Source organism: Falco rusticolus, chromosome 3 (genome assembly GCF_015220075.1).
Source record: "Falco rusticolus isolate bFalRus1 chromosome 3, bFalRus1.pri, whole genome shotgun sequence".
Classification (NCBI taxonomy): Eukaryota; Metazoa; Chordata; class Aves; order Falconiformes; family Falconidae; genus Falco; species Falco rusticolus.
The window spans coordinates 97251087-97267901 of NC_051189.1; the positions used below are offsets into that span (position 1 = coordinate 97251087).

General features: G+C 42.4%; 2 protein-coding genes across 5 annotated transcripts in view; one reads left to right on the plus strand and one right to left on the minus strand.

Moving 5' to 3' along the window:
- The window catches only part of DTNBP1 (dystrobrevin binding protein 1), a 72715-nt gene extending 67279 nt beyond the window's left edge, over nucleotides 1–5436 (plus strand). For both annotated transcript variants that reach the window (XM_037379187.1, XM_037379186.1), the window contains 2 exons: nucleotides 714–857; nucleotides 4346–5436. In XM_037379187.1, the coding sequence (XP_037235084.1) occupies nucleotides 714–857; nucleotides 4346–4593 (392 nt within the window). In that variant the 3' untranslated portion in view covers nucleotides 4594–5436. The remainder of the gene's footprint in view (nucleotides 1–713; nucleotides 858–4345) is intronic.
- A 519-nt stretch (nucleotides 5437–5955) lies between these two features.
- The window catches only part of JARID2 (jumonji and AT-rich interaction domain containing 2), a 226813-nt gene continuing 215953 nt past the window's right edge, over nucleotides 5956–16815 (minus strand). For 2 of the 3 annotated variants that reach the window (XM_037379184.1, XM_037379183.1), the window contains exons 15-18: nucleotides 13837–13967; nucleotides 11588–11771; nucleotides 9983–10090; nucleotides 5956–7887 (exon numbers count right to left, since the gene is read on the minus strand). In XM_037379184.1, the coding sequence (XP_037235081.1) occupies nucleotides 7711–7887; nucleotides 9983–10090; nucleotides 11588–11771; nucleotides 13837–13967 (600 nt within the window). In that variant the 3' untranslated portion in view covers nucleotides 5956–7710. The remainder of the gene's footprint in view (nucleotides 7888–9982; nucleotides 10091–11587; nucleotides 11772–13836; nucleotides 13968–16815) is intronic. The other variant, XM_037379185.1, reaches the window with a different exon arrangement.

The window sequence follows — 16815 nt, forward strand, 5'->3', positions numbered from 1 at the left end:
GATGTTACATGTGCAGCAACTGGACTTAAATCCGTGTAGCTCTGAACTTGTTTTGTGTTTGCATGTTTTATTGTTCAAGGAAGAAGATGCTCATCCAAGTACTTAATCCCCTTGTGAATTGTCAGTATTGTATTGACAATAATAAGTGATTTGCCAGAGTAATAAATATGAAATTCCCACGCTGAGAGCAGATATTGGGCATCAGCCTAGGTTTTACATACTACTGTCATTTATTAGACTAACTGAAAGAGGAAGAATGGCTGCTCTCTGTGAACATTAGTCCTTATTTATGAATTTCCATGTCCCTTGTATATTGACATTTCGTGATTGTGTGCTTAAATGGGTTTGTTTTTCTCTAAAAAGACTTTCAGTTGAGGGAATTGGAAAGGAGTGTTGCAAAATGGAAAGTTTCAATCTTTGCCCCTGAGCCCCATCCTAGCATATTTCTGATAACACTACTGCTATAAATATTGTTGCTAAAAATGTTTTGCTTTACAAAAACAGTAATGGACATCAGTTTCACAACAAAGATTGCACAGAGTGCTCTTGGATTTGGGTTGAGATTGCTGCTGAGCAGCTCCTGTGGGTGTGCTCCTTCCAGATCTAGTTTAATTGTTAGTAATGCGTACTATTATAGCAGCTCCTGAAGCCTTTATAGGTAATAACTCATGTAGCTGATTGTCAGTTTGCTCATTGCGCTGTTTTTACTGCAGAACCGATCGGAAGTATGTCTTCCATGGAGGTGAACGTGGACATGCTGGAACAGATGGACCTAATGGACATGTCTGACCAAGAAGCTCTTGATGTCTTTTTAAACTCAGGAGGAGAAGACAATAATATGCTTTCTCCCATGCTGGGTATGATACTAGTAATGACAGCGTGCTTAGAGACAAAGCGATAAATTGCCAGAATTGCTCCAATTTGTAATGTCTGATGTTATCTTATAAAACATTACACTTCATGTAGATGGAATAGTTTTCATTAGTGGTTTTCAAAACACTTAGTTGCAGTACAAGAGAGCTTGCTGCAAAACTACTTGATATTTCTGGACTGTCTTTTTTTTATCAAGTTACTAAAGTTGCATGTTATATTTATCACAGTACGACTAGGTGATGTGTTACATACTGCTTTTAAGGCGCATTTTTTCTTATTATAAAGATAATAGAGGACATTTTAACAAACATAAACAGAAAACTTGTGGCAATTAGGTTTTTATTTTTAAGACTGCTTTCTTAAAATTTGTCCAGAATTTTGGCATTTTCAAGTAAATTCAGACCAGTTGTATAGTGCAGGATCTTCAGTGAGAGATATTAATAGTTAACCCAGCAGTTCATATATGTGTGTGTATATATATATACATAAATATAAATTTAAAACATGACAATGTTCTGGAAGCTCCTGAATAGTGACTCTGATACTGCAGTTCTTTCATGTAGCCTTCTTACTGCTAGCAATGTTAGTTAAATTGGATTAAATTAATCTTAATCCGAAATTTTGTTTACATGTTCTGATGAACAAAACCAGATTTACGTTTTGCAAAGATGCAGCATGATGAGGGATCAACTTAAAGCAGGGAATTAGTAATACTGGCTACCTTATCCACCAGGGAAGAGTGTTTTCTTAATTAAAAACTTCAGTACTAAAATGCCTTTTCCTAAAAGAGCCAAAATGAGTTTTCTTGGGGCAGACGATGAAGCTCCTTTAATGTGTTTCTGATTTCTTTTGAAAATACAGGTTGAAATATTTTTATAAATGTACTTAGAGTGAAGAAACAGTATACTTTAAATCCTGTCCTATATTTTGGGATATGTAAAGAAAATTGTTAATAATATCCTGGGGTAATTTTCTTCCTCCCTGTGTGACGTGATTATTACCAGCCATGAACACGAAAAGCTTATGGTGAGTAGTCAGGGCACACTTGACTACTAAAGGTTTTTTGTGGTTTATTGCAAAAACTGGGAGTCAGATGGCTGGTTTTGGATAGGCGTCCAATCCATGCATTATTAAAGTTGATCATCATTTGAGCATGCAAGTAATTACAGAATCTAGGGCTGTTTCCCCCTTGCTGAGTCTTTGGCAGATGTTGGACCGAGAAGCTTTGTGGCTTAACAGTGTAACTGGGTTATCTAAGGAAGTGTAGAAACTACTAAGTGTGGTTGTTTTTTCCTAAACAGATGTAAAACTTACTAGCCTTTGAAAAAAAAAAATCAGTTATTTTCTGCATTAATGTATTACAGTGTGTCTGTATAGATAGTGTATATGTATTTCTTTTATATATGCACATACACTGTAATATAATGTACCAGTGCTGCAATGTGCTAGCACTGTAACCTTAACACAGAGGAAATCTTGCAGCAAGATATCCTCCTCTACAGTTACTACTGCTCGAGCGTAGCAGTCTTGGGAATCTTGCTGTTGTGGTTCCAGGTGATTCATTTCCCGCTGAATTAGACGGGGGTTTTGTGCTTGCTGTAAGGACCTGGTGCCCTAGTGTAAATCCAGACATGCAATAGTCTTCATTCTCAGAAAAATGAGATGGCTTAAAGGTAACTCTTCATTTGGGTGTCAGTGGAGAACTGGTCAGGGCAAGATTTATTTCGCAGGTTTTACTGAATACTACAGAATACAGGTAAGTTATTTTAGTAACTGGTAAAAATGACAATTAGCTCAAGACATCAACATGTTTTCAAATTCATCTTGCTATAAATGTTGCCAGCTTATGGGCATCAGTTTTGCAACATTTCATGATACTGAAAAATTGACTTGCCTCCGTCAGTCCAAAAAACTCCTCCTCCGTGTGCATTGTGTAAATTAATCTAACGCGTGCTGCTGGGTACAACATCAAAATGCCTTTAAAACATTATCCTAGGATTACTTGTGTTCAGTGTAAATTCATGTACTACCTGAAGAAGCAACTCTCGACGTGCTAGTCATGCCAGACTGGCCCAGCCGGTTGCAGTGGCGGGGTGTTTTCAGTCCAGGCAGCTTGGTCAGCTGTAAAGAGTTGTGGATGTTGTACCAGTCACTTATCAACTTGTGATTAAACCAGAGACCTGCTGAGGGCAGGTTTCCCCCTGGTGTTCCTGGGTCCCAGAGAAGCAAGACCAATGTCACGTACAAGGCTACTCGCTGTTCGTGTTGAGGTTCAGAGTTTAAGATTGCAGCTAGTTAGGGCAAGAAACTTGCCTGAGCAACAGTGTCCAGTGCAACAGCCTTCTGCTGGCTCTGGATGCTGTTATGACTGTTTTCTTGTTAAAATGTAACTTGGATATTTGGCAGGGCTATAGGGACCAGTCACAGGGCAATGGAGTGTGAAGGGCTCCGCCAACAGCCTCAGCAGAGGTGAGGTGTGGTGATCAGCTCATTTCCATCCAACCCTCCTGAAACTTTTTTTCAATAAAATCACGAAGGATTTTAAAGAGTATTTTCTCACTAAGGTTACTCAGTGCTGAAGCTGGGCGCCCTGACTGTGGAGAAACGCTTGGGTACAGTAAAAGAAAAAAGGACTTTATATGGCAGATCACGTAAGAAGAGTGTTTAGATGTTTCCCCATTTTAACTTCTTATTTACTGCCAGGAAGCGTCCAGAGAAGAGGGTCCGAGATAATTTTGAAATCTGAACTCTGAAACTGCAAGCAAACACCATTACCCTGAACCTGCTGAGAAATCTTTTTGCCCAGGACGGTGGGGGAAGCATAGTCTTAAAGTCCCATTCCTGTGCACTTGAGCTACGGTACAGCTTTAGCAGAGGAATGTTTTCCCGCTGTGGACAATAATTTGTTTTGCTTCTGCATCTTCATTTTTAGTCAAAAATGGAGATTACTATTATTGCCTGTCTCCTAGCTGCTGTTACTATTTTTAATTTCACCCAGGTTTATTTGTGGTGTTCTGTTGGACAGGGTTTGGCTGGAGGATTTTCCTGTTGGTGACGATTCTTGGCACACGCTGAAGTCCGAATGGACTTTATCAAGTCAGAGTTAGGAGGATTAAGTGGTCTTGGCTAACAGGCAAAGTGGATGACAGCTCTGTCTCGCAGCAGTCAGGACGTGACGCTCCTGCAATCTTACCTTGATCTCGAGCGTTAGCAATTCTAGACTGAGCAAGACACAGACACACCACCAGAAACAGACTAAAACCAGCCTGGGGCTCGTATTTGAGGTCAACTTCAGAAAAGCCAAAAGGCAGCTTTGTGTTTGGGGAGGGTTTTTTTAATGTTCTGCAAAAAAGCTGCAAACCGACACGAATACAGCTCAGTAACCAGCGCTGAGCTCAGTTAATAGACTGACTTCTCAATTCACCTGCTTGAGCCAAAGCTTGATTTTTCTTGTTCTTTTTCCAATTCCAAGGGCCGGACTCCCACAGCTATGTGAACGAGATAAGTCTTCAGGTTCCCAGCCAGTCTGAATTACGACAGAAACTGTCTTCGCTGTCATCGACCTGTACCGATTCTGCCAGCCAAGATGCAAGTGAAGGAGAGTCTCCAGTTGTTCAGTCTGATGAAGAGGAGGTTCAAGTGGACACTGCTCTTGCTGCTGTAACTGAAAGAAAGGGTGCTTCAGATGTTAGTGATGAAAGTGACTCTCAAACTATTTGAATCTTAAAACCATATCCTTTAAGAATGACTTCTGAATGAATGAACAAGTGAATGAAGAGCTTGCCTGTGTAACGATTTGCTAACCAAGCGTAACAGCCAGATCTTTTTACTTAGTAATACTGCCTTTTTACAAAATTGCCAGTCATGTGGAGGTTGGTTTTTTAAAAAAAAATAATTGCCTAAAGCACACACACTTTAACAGTAGTCTTGGGGCTCAGGGGAGCAGTAAAACTGTTGTATATACTATGTATAAGAGAATTAAGGGGAAAGATACAAGTTACCTTGACCACTAACCTTTAAATGGCTGATTGATTGGAAATACTTAGACTTGATGTGTAATGCCGAACCCAAATTGTTCCTTGCATGTTTTCAGCTGCTGCAACTGAAGATTTAGGATCCAAACCAAAACGCAAAGTTATTTTCTACTCTTTACTACCTACTGTCTGCCTACTGCCTTTGTCTACTAACGCAGCAGTGTCTTCTCTCTCACACTTCTTATTCAGGACCAACTTAGTTATCGTAGGTGTTAAGGAAAAAAAAAACCTGAAAAGGAGGAGAGATGCATACTGAAATGTTAACTCCTCGTGGAGCAGATATCTTAGCATTGTATAAACTTACTCCTCTTTCGAGATAAAATAAAGTATTTCTATCCCAACCATGTCTTTTACTTGATTACCCAAATATTTTATCCATGACAGTGAACAGAGGAGACTTAATTCAGAAAAAAAAATATGGTTATTTGTAAGGAGCACCAGTGTAATTTACTTTTCCGTGGTAAAATCTGTTTGACTACACTGATGCAAACCAGCAATTTAAGGGAAATAAACCTGAATGAATTATAAATTAAGTGCGTACATGTTATAAGCCATAGGACCTAGAGCCATCACCATCTTGCTGCCATTTTTTTTTCTGCAGTCATTTTTCTCTCTAATCTTGAGGTCTGAACGTGTCTAATGCCTGTTTCTTGTCAAGTCTCACACTCTGTTTGCAGGGATCTGCTCTCCTTTGAGAAGGCTCCTGGCTCCTGCTCCTCATGCACAGAGGGAAGGAATGTAAGCAAACAGCGTAAGTAGAAGGAAGGATGAGCTGGGATGCAGACCCCCTTCAGAGACCTGCCCTGACAAAGCTAGTGGTTGGGAATGAGGCGGCTGCTCGCCAGCTGGCAAGTGGCCAGTTTCCTGGAGGATTCACTCTTATCTCCTGTTACCTGACAAAGCGTTCCCTGACCCCTCTCTCTGGGAAATGAAAGCAATAGAAGCTCACTACCGACACTGAGGTATCCGCTATCTAACAAGGCATCCATTGAAAGAAATTTTTCTTGAAGGAGCTTACTCACTCACTTTCCAGAAGACAGACAAAATGTCCAAAAAAGTTTTGTTTTTTTTATTAAACCTCGTAGTACAAACCTGGAAAGTAAACAAAAAACTGGCAATAAACAACATGAAGTCTTTCCTTACAAGGAAAGAGAGCAGAGCAGCGCTAATAAATTAAATGTCAAACTGTAAGCCATAGTCAGAAGTTTACTGTCAAGAGGGAAAAGTACACAGCAAGGCCATAAAAACCAGACAACCACATTTGAAAACACTTGACTCTGTTTATGTTATTGTTAAATATTCCAAAACAGTTCAGTCTTCTGCAACAACAACCAACAAATTGTATTATAGGACTTTCCTGACAGTCACCACTGGCAAGCTCAGTGCAATATGGGTAGCTACGGTATTGTTGAATTCAATTACGAAACAAAACAGTTTGTGAAAACATTTTCCCTTTTTTATTCCACACATACTGTACACACAACCAGAAAAGGGCAACAGCTACTCCATTATTATTTTTTGTTGTTGTTCAGTGATGTAAGCAGCACTTATAAATGTTACAAGAAAAACCCTGTAAGCATCCAATCCAACCGATGAAGAAAGTGAAACGTAAGGCTTTTCTTCATCTTGTCTCTTCGCCATCCCTCCCCCCACCCCAAGAAAAGGCTCAAGTATTTAAAAAAATTTACAGGCATATGTACAAAAGGTGTGATTTTTTTTTTGTTACAACATGAAGAGAAAAAATAGACAAGATGAAAGCAAATGCATTTTCACATTCAAAAGAAATATGCAGACCTGCTAGTGGCTCTAGATGTGATCATATAATGAAACGAATTCAAAACAAAAATTAATGCTGGACTGTGTAAAGGTGTGAAAACAGCAGTGGAATGGAAATGGAATGTTAGAAAGATTGCACGTCTATGACAAAAGAAGCACTTATGGCTTCAATCACTTTTTTTCTTTTTTTTTTTTTTTTTTTTAAAGGATGCTATTGAAGGGTTTTTAATAAAGTAGCCAACAGCACCAAAAAATAACAGAATGGATTTCCTAATGAAATCAGGCACAGTTTTCCCTCACATGACTCCTCAAGGCAGGCAGTCTTTTTTCCTCCTTTTTTTTTTTTTTTTTTTTTTTTTTTTTAAAGTTTTTATTTTTTCCCCCTCAAAACAGATGCATAGTGATGTGCTGGTAAAAGAGAACATACTCCAAATCTCCTCCTTTTGCCTACAGTTAGGAAACAAAGTCCATCTTCAGCTGCCATAACCTCCCAAAGAAAGTGTGTATTCTCCAATTTAAAAAATTACAAAACTCATCTTGCCATGACAGAATAAAAGACAGCCAAAGTAAAGCAATTTCTTTCAAGTTTTTGTCTCCTATCCCTTTTCTCTCTAGAAAAATCTGCTCACATGACTGGAGAACAAATTATAAAACACATCAAACTTTAACCTATTCAAAAAATGGGTTAAAAGCCTTTTTTCACAGTTACCAAAAAGGCTTTTTATTTTTTCAGCCATAGGGACAATACAAATTAATATTTTATCAGCCCCTTGCCGGTTTTAAAACAGTGAACATACGGCAGTTTAAAAAAATCAGACTGCTGTATCTATCTATTCTAAGTACAAAAAAAAAAAAATTCAACAGTTTAATGCTAAAACAAAATTAGTTCTCTAAAACCAGAAGAAAATCTTCTTTAGAGCTAGTGCAAAGACAGCTTGTATTCTACAGCAAGTACTCCAAACTATGGTATAATAATTACAAAAAATATATATAAATTGACAAAATGAGAGTGTTGGCATCTTCAGGATTAACTTGAAGCACTTTTGGATGAACTGGAGGATGAAAGCCTAGATGATGGCACGTCAACTGTCGCTCTCTTACGAGGTCCTCTTTTTGGTGTAGGCTTGCTGATACAGTTCTCAATGCTGCCATTTTTACCAGATACTTTTCCACAGATTTGATTGACTAGACTGATGATTTGTTCCTGTAGGGAAAGTGGGAGAAAAACCACAAAATTAGCATCTGCTCTTTCTCCAGTCACTTCTGAGGGACAGAGATGTAGTGCTGCCTTTTTGACTGAAAGCACCTAACTGGGGAGGGGGCGGGGGGGGGGGGATATCTATGTATTTGTAAATGATGCCAAAAGTTTCCTCCTGTAATGATTATTCAAAACTGGGAGTTCTGTAAAAAGTAAAGTACTGTGTAGTCCAAGTGCGGCCCCTGCTGAAGCTTCCCCCACCAAACTTAAAAGCCAGCGATCAGCAGAACCAGGAATTCTGAGCTCTGGCCACTGAGCGAGAAGAGAGCCGCTGGGCTGCAAGGTTGCTTCGCCAGGGTCAGAAACGTTCTTCAGATACAATTTAAATCCCACTGCTGAACAAAGTTATGAACGCCATAAATTTAAATCCGCAGTAATATTGCTTGCAGTTTTTGTTATTTACTAAATCTTTCTTGAAAAATTAAGAAAAAAGATTCCACTTTTTTTTTTTTTTTCCTAGTGATGCTACTTTTGTTTAACGCTGTTTAGGGTCCCTGGGTGTCCCGGTGCTCTGAGCCCAGGCACAGGGCCAGCCGGCTCGCTGTCGCACAGGGGAAGGGGCTGCAGGTCCATAGCACCATGATGGGCAGACGCCAGGAGGCCCTGAGCTGCACACCCAAGTGCCTGGCCAGCCACGCCACCCCTCATCCTGAGGCTTGGGCGGGGGAAGAGAGGTATTTTTTGTAAACCAGCTGTCCCATCCTAGTAAGAATGTCGAGAAGTTATTTTCACGCAAACCTGAAAGAGCTTCTCAATTAAGTCTACCTAACAGCTCAATAGATTTTACAAACGGCATTGAACATGCAGGTTCTCTCTCCCCCACCACCCACAGCCCTCCAAAAAAATTCCGTAATACCCACCACACGTGTGGTTAGTATCTTTCAGAAATGTGGAAACCTTGTGACAGGTTTTTAAATTTGAAAAAAGTCATCATTATCATCCCATACCGAAAGAAAGGTTGTCTTGCCTTTCCCAGCACAGCCTAAAATATCTACTTTGTAATTATAAAACCTAGCCAAAATAATTATGGTGTGTGATTCTGCTGGAAGGAGCAGCTTTGAAAACTGCAGTAGAATTAACACATCTGTGAAAACACAGGATGTAAGGGCCTGAATAATCTCAAGCATAAGGGGAATACATTAAAATTTCTGATGAACTTCCTGAAATTCTTCAGTGTTTATCACATTACAAAGGCAGTTTCACTCTTGTCTGGGCTTTGTAGGTTGTACCTGTTTGTACCTACAGCACCTGGTACCAGAACAGAGTCTACAATTAAGATTTTCCTCAGACTCTGACCCGTTGGGTTTTCTCCCCCACAGCTCTACGCACAAACATCAGGAGCTGCTGACAAGCCCATCCCAAAAAGCTACTCAGAGCAGCACCGATCTCTTAAGAGCTGTTTTTCTCATTTCTCCCGCTGCTTCACTGTCCATTGTTCAGGCTGAGAGCAAAATGCTCCCCCAGTCTCTATTCCCTTCACGCACAGTGGCGCAGTGGAGGTGACTGGGCAGGCAGGGGGGCGTTACTCGGCTGTCCTGCAGCGCAGCATTAGCCCAGAGCCCACGCACGGTCCGAAATGACCATCTTGAGTTCTGTGCCCATTCATCATCACATGGGCCTGAAGCCATTCCCGGACCTCTCACCTACAAGTACTCTACAAGTCTGCTTAAAGAAGGCGCGGGCTGGACTGGAGTAAGTCAGCGTGCACTTTCAGTTAGCAACAGAGAGAAGTTATCCTAAAATACAGAAGTTACCCTGATTAACCAAAGTACAGCCTCAAGTTCTACACCATCCCAAAGCATTAAATGGCTTCTGTGTTCCCTAACACATATCCATGCAGTTTATGCTTCAGGTTTCATCTTTGTAATCATGTCTCCCTCTATTTCTTTTACTTAGATCATAATAAAGCACATTCTTCCCACACCAAAAACACCCCAAGCACAGTCTCCTGAGGTCCTGGTAGGACAAAGCCAGCGTTAAGTCTGCTCCCAAGGTTTCAGTGTCAAAGCTCAGCAGCATCACAAAGCTGTATTGCACAGACCTCATCGTAACGGTACATCATTTTCAGTCCCCGACAAGACTTCTGTTTTTCCACATGCCGCAGGGCACACTCCAAGCAGAAGACAACATTTTCATTCTCCTGTACAACCTGTATAAAAATACGGAGGTAGGGAATCAAGAAATGCAGTAAGCTCCAAACTGTAACCATTTTAGGTGCACAGTGTTGAATTACTGTCTGAATTACAAACCTCTGCTTTACTACAAGTTAGTGGAAGGAGGCACAGACAAGCAGCAGTACGCACTGTGAAATGATTCACCATGTGCAAGAAGAAGAAATTACGTATCCCCTTTTGAGTGCTCGTGTTGGCAAACATTTATACTTAAAACAAAACAAAACACCAAACCCACACACCAATAGTAACGAACGCCAAATCCAAATCATGATGTGTGCGTAAAGCTTGATCGGTATCTAAAATGTAGCCTAAAGGTTTCCTGAAAGCAGCCGGATCCCATTACTTTAAACGCTGTCTCGAATAAGGATAAAATCAGCAGCTTCGCCACAGGATTCCTCAGCTACTGTCTCGTTCAGCCAAGGTCACATTTGCTCAGCTGGCTGCCTGCCAAGCCTACACATTCCGCTTGGAATTCGACATCCGAGTTGCTTTTTGTCCCTTACCGCTGTTCAGAGTGACAAGGAAAAGCCTGCCCCCGATTACGCTTACTCCAGAGCAAACGGACCAGAGTTAAGAGGTTTATGATTGGCTGGTTGCTTTTTTTTTTTAAAGAAACTAATTTTAAAAGTTCCTTCAAACTAGCGCTGCTGAAACAGTGGTGTGAGGACACATACAGACCGAGCATATTTTATCCTAGGGAGGGAAGCGGCTAGATCTCCTCATTTAACAGTTACACTGCATTTCCATTGAAAGCCAAAAAAACCCCAAAAGATGACAGAAAAAAGGACTGAATATGGACTCAAACGCAGTGTATTATGTTAATTTAAATAACTGACTTTGGAATTATGTGGTGCATAAGGTCGTGGGAGGGCTTTGGTATTTTTCATGAAATTGCTGTATTTCTAGGTGTTCTGCATACAGCTAAAAGCCTGGAAGTGTCACCACGGTGGTTAGCACACCTTTAAAAGCCAGTGGGCGGTTACTTCTAAAAAGAGACAAAATTTATGGGCAAGACTTCTATTTTTGAGCAGACAGGTTGGCAAACGGCATCTTACCTTGACGGACAGATAGATGGGATCCATCTACCCTGCAGGTTGGCTCGCAGGGCAATGGTCACAGCACGGGCTGTGCCTGCACGCCTGAGACCCGCGGCACACATCTGAGTTGCTAGCTCATCCCGAGAAATTTCTGCCAGGGCTTACTACTGCTGGCAGCCTGGGTATCCCAGAGCAGCTGAGCCACTAGGTTATCCCTTACCGGGGGAGGGAAGCTAACTCTCGGTGTTGTCTCCTGCCACCGCTGCCCCAGGCAGTGAATGTTCCGCCAGAAACCAAACCAACATCTCTGCATCTCATGTGGGATGCACGAGACAACTCCGTAGGCACCTGCTGTCTCTCCAGCCCTTCTAGTCCGTCACGGGACGTCAGAGCAGGGGGGACAGCACCCCAGCGGTGGCAAAGGATTTTACTCACCATGGACAGATAGCACAGGTGCTGACAAATCTGACATCTTCTCTCTGACGTCTCTAACTGCAACCACTTTCGAGGCTTTTTCTTTCCATCCATCCCCATGCTGCTGCTGTCGTGGCTGCCGTAGCGCGCTGAAGAATGGAGACCTGCCTCGTAAAGCTGCCGCCGCTGCCTCAGCTCCGTGTCCCTGTGGACGTTTAATGCAATTAGACCTCGGCATCGCCTCGTACCACCGCAAAGCCATGTACAATCACCCCTTTACCACGCTCATCACTGAAACCTTAGCTCCACACAGCAAAGCCCTGAGTGTTGGTGGTTGGTGCCGTTCCCTACGCATGGCGAGAGCCAGCACCACGGGGACTCTGCCTAATCGCAAAAGCTATCTCCGGGTCTTAACAGCGACCGCTGTATCAAGGCAGTGGTTCTCAAACTGCTCCACAGAGACCTGGGGACTGCCGAGTACTTCCTGGAGGTCGGTCGATGGTTGCTCAGGGCCATGTGGAGAGTCGGGAGGTGTAGCTAAGGTGACATTCCCGAAGTTGCCAAAAGCCACCTTGAAGAGGAGGAGCCGTTGCTGTTCAGGAGTGACAAAGCCACCTTCACCAGGAGGCAGAGATGAACCAAGAACCTGCTGCCACGAGGTGCTTCAGGCAGGAAAGGGGAAGCAGGGCAAGTGATTGTGCCAAAAGACGAAGGTCTTGCTGTACACCCAGGGGAAAAAGAAGAGGTCAATTAAGGATAAAGACTAAGCCCTCCAGCCGCCCTTCGCCCACGGCGTCCGCAAGGTGGACAACACTTCCTATGCCGAACTACACAGCATTAGGAGAGCAGGTCGGGTTGGAGCCGAGTGGAAGACAGCAAGTGTGGAGTGAGCTGAGCCGATGGAAGGGGACAATAAAAAAGCTCACCACCAGACACAGCTGAGGATGGGTGGAGAGCCAAGCTAAGCAAATGGCATGGGCAAACTGAGCAACCAAGGCAGATCAGGAGAGGAGGCAGCAAAAGGCACAGAACAAACAAGCGAAACAAAACAAAGGACAAAAAAATATGGTAGCGTTCCACTTTGGGTTTTTTCAGCTTTTGTTGTTTGGGATTTTGTTTTACATAAGCAGCCACAGGAAGGACCGATATCCTCCAGAGAATTCCAACCTAAGCATAAGAACAAGTTTGAGAACCACTCTGATAGAGGTCGATGTGATGGTCTAACAGCAAGCACCAACATTTCTGTTTCACCTTTCGCACTCGCAGACTTTTCCTCTTCAAGGAAAAAAAAAATACAAAAAAGAAAAGCACTTGGAAGTGACGATTCCCATAGGGAACCAGCTGCAGGTAAAGCAGTCAGCACACCTCTTTGTATTTCTTTCTGAACACTAAAATAACACATGGGCTGTTTTTCCCCTTCAATATGTCACTGGAATTTTTCCAAATGAACATGCTAGTTAGTTAAATACAGTTTGTAGATTCCATTCATCAAAACTTTCTTGACATCTCGAGTATCAGTTGTCACAAACTTGAAAGATAGGTAGCAACTACATGGTAGGGAACAAAAGAGAAGATCATTACACAGGAAGCCAGGCAACATTATATTTTCTTTTTTTACCTATCTTAAGAGAAACCCTAAACATGTTTCCTTAACACTGGAGAGAAAAAGGAGCAGGAATTTATTTTTTTTTTTCTTTAAAGTGTTCAGGTTCTAATGCAAGATGTGTTAGCACCCATGCGTAAGCTGCTCCCTTACTCAGTGGTTTAAATGAAGACAACTCTCTGCATACAAAGTACCTTCTGCAACTGTAGCATAACTATCTTGCTGCTGAAGACCAGGGTTCCTGGTGCAAAACCCATTACAGACATGGGCTGACAGTGGCTACTGTGATGCCAAGAGACTGAAAAAGTAAAGAAAGGTATTTAAGCGCTTGGCACCACGTAGTTCACATAATGCATCAGGAAATCTCGACTCTCAGCACCAAGAATCAACAAAATAAAAACCCAAGGCAAACTGTAGTTTAAATTCTTTGATGGTGCCCAAAGCAGGGAATTCTTAAGAGTTAAGACATCCTAACCACGGGCACGCTCACATCAGACACAGCAAAGGAAACTGCTTCTTCCACATGTGGCTGTCTTCAGGTCTCTCTGCTAGGCTTTTGCTTGGTTAAGTAGGTGCAAGACACGCGTCTGAAAGGGTGACTTACGTATCCACCTCTGGAGTCTGCCAATGAAAACAAAATAGGTACAACAGGCCCCCAATTCGTTACCTGAGCTCTCCAAGAAGTGATGATATTGTACTCAGAGTCGGTCCGTTTTCCTTTTTTGCTTCTGCTGTTGCAATCTGATAAAGTAACTTTTCCATTGAAAATGGTTTGGCTATACGTCGTCTCTTCATTTCCTGGGACAGAAATAGCCAAATTAGTTCTTGAGCAAATTTGAAAATAAAAAGTTATCAAGAGTGAATTCCATGTAGCAAAATGTAGCCTTTTAAAACAACCAAAAGTAAAAGCTTTCCAGATTCTGAATTTAAATGAAGTATTTATGGTCTAACTTACATCCAGCACTAACTTCACACTGAAATAAATGCTAAATAGAAATCAGTCCTTTCAGTGGAAAGCCAGGTGCCCAAGTGCTCTGCTGCATTGGGTCTTGCTGTCAAAATGACTACGAAAGAAGATTTTCCGCATGTGCTTTAGGTGAACAAATGCCGCAGAAAAAGAACTCAAAAACCTAACCCAAACGCATGCTACCAGTCACAATCAACGGCTTTCCCAGAGGATGCCCTGCTGCAAGTTGGTTCCAACGTCCTGTTTTCGTTCAAAGTCACCAGCAGAGCACAAAACCACAACCTTCGATTGCACGGAGATCCGCAACGCATGATGGCACGTACGCTAAGAACTCAAAACTCAACTCATATGCTGTCTTTTCTTAATATGCTTTACTGCGAAACATAATGAAGAGAAAAGATAGGCGAAGTCTGCATATACAAAGAGAATGAAGCAAAATGCAAGTACTTCGGTGTCGCCACATTTCAGGTACACCCTTTTTTCAAAAGCAGAACATTAAATTTCCTCGGCGGAAAAGACAAGGATAGGAGAGATGTCATGACAATGAGAAAAATTAAAAGAAGGATGCCCAGACACAGATTAGCATGCAGGTCACTGTAAGCGGAGGAACCAACAAACACCTCAAAGTTCTCTCCCTAAAAATGCATTTTTCCTGTGGAGGCCAAGAGGAATAACACGATCATTTATGCTCAGTAATACACCGTTGGCGCTCTCAGCCATCCCGTAACAGCTATTCCTCTGACCTGCCTGATGCCCGGGACTGCTGTTATTTTGCATCCAAAAAACCCAACTACTAGCAGAACAGGCAGCTTTCAGGGAAAAGAGGCAACAATTAAAAGAGCAGGCTGCAGTTCTGCTCAGTTCTGCCCGTTACCAGTTCCCCTCTGTTTAAGCTTCTCAAGCCACGCTTTTCCGGGCAATACGAACTGAGCGATTTTGGTAGCTGAAACCCTTTCGCTAATTCTTACATAGGTAAATTCCTTGATTCACTGCGCAGCTGGGAAAAGCCTAGGGAGCTCGCGGTGTCTGACAAGGTGTGCCTTGTTTTATAGAGACTCAGGGAGTTTCAAATGACGCGAACGCTAGAGTGTGAAGGTGCCGGTTTGCTTAGGGGTTAAGCCCACCAAATACCCACTCGGCACAAACAAAACCAAAGATTCATCTTCAACTTTTTTTTTCCCCCTCACCCTGTTTTGTAACCCTGGTTTAATGCTCTTGGTACTTCTTTTATCAGAACCAACGTATCATAAAATTCAGCATTTTTAATAGCACTGATAGCATGCATTGAAGCGGTAAGTAAAATAGATGTCGTAGAATGGGTTAGCAACCTTTGGTGACTAAAAAGGGTTCCAAAGAGGCTCTCAGGTAAGCCAGGTGTTCTTCAGAACCTGTTTGCTCCGCTAGACCCTGCATGGGGCTGGAACAGCCGCGCTTTTGGGAGCAGTACGAGAACATTTTTTGCACATGAGGGTCGCCTGGCACATTGTCCGAGTCTGCCTAAGACAAGCCATCCCGAGCCGGACCAAAAGCCCGCACAGGCAACACGGAGCCAGGAGTAAAGGCCACAGCGGGTGGCTGGAGCAAAGAGCAAGGTGCGCTGCTGCCGGCTGCCACCTCGTCCGCCCGAGCCCGCACGGGCCCCTGCTGGGTTTAGCACAGCTCACCGGGTCTGTGCATTGATCTGAATTTCTCAATCCACGTACATTTGTCTCTTCCATACAGTGCCCAATACACAGATAAGCATTTTAAACCAGATGTCTGTTTGCTTTTGACCTGCTGCCTAATAATTTCTTTTAATGGCATGTTTTTCAATGTTACGAAAGTTGGCAAATATTCATACCGTAATTATCATCACCCTGCCACTTGTGATCTGGTCTTACTATCACATAACATCTCTCAGGCATTAATTTTCCCAGCTGAATAGTCCTCTCACATTTAATGCAGAGGCTAATCCATACCTTTAATCATACATCTCTGCTGTGGCTTTTTCTAGTTCCTCCATATTCTTTTTGCAATTCAGGACTCGGAATTGCACCAGGATTCAAGCCACGGTCACACCGAGAGCCCATGCAGTGCCACAGCGGTGTTTCTGCTCTGCTGTCTGTCCTCTCCTTGCAATTTCTAACACTCAAGATGTTTCTTAGGGTTTGTTTTTCAAACCTCTCCCGAGCACATGGCTGGCAACTCCATAGGAATCCAAAGACCTCTTTTCTCAGTAGCAAGAGCTTGTTCAGAGCCCACTGCTGTGTCTGTCAAATTAGGATTATTTTTTAAAATTTCAACTTTAACGTTTATCAATACTGAACTTCATCTATGGTTTTTTCACTCCTATCACCCAGCATCATGAAATCTCTCTGTAACACCTCATAGCTTTAATTGTTGCTGTCTTTACCATTAATATTCTCAGTATACAGGAATATTTTTGCTGTTCACTTCCCTTTCTAGGTTATTTACAGACAGGTTGAACCGTACTGGTTTTAGTCAAGACAGAAAGAGCCCTCCCTCCAGGATAAAACCTGACCATTTGTTCCCATCCTCTGCTTCTCTAATTCGGCTATTTTTTTGGTGTGTGAACTTTCCCTCTCAACCCACGCCAGGCTAATTTCTTAAAGAGCCTTTTCTGAGGAACCTCTCCAAAAACCTTCCAGAAATGCTCACAGACTCTGTCAACTGGATCCC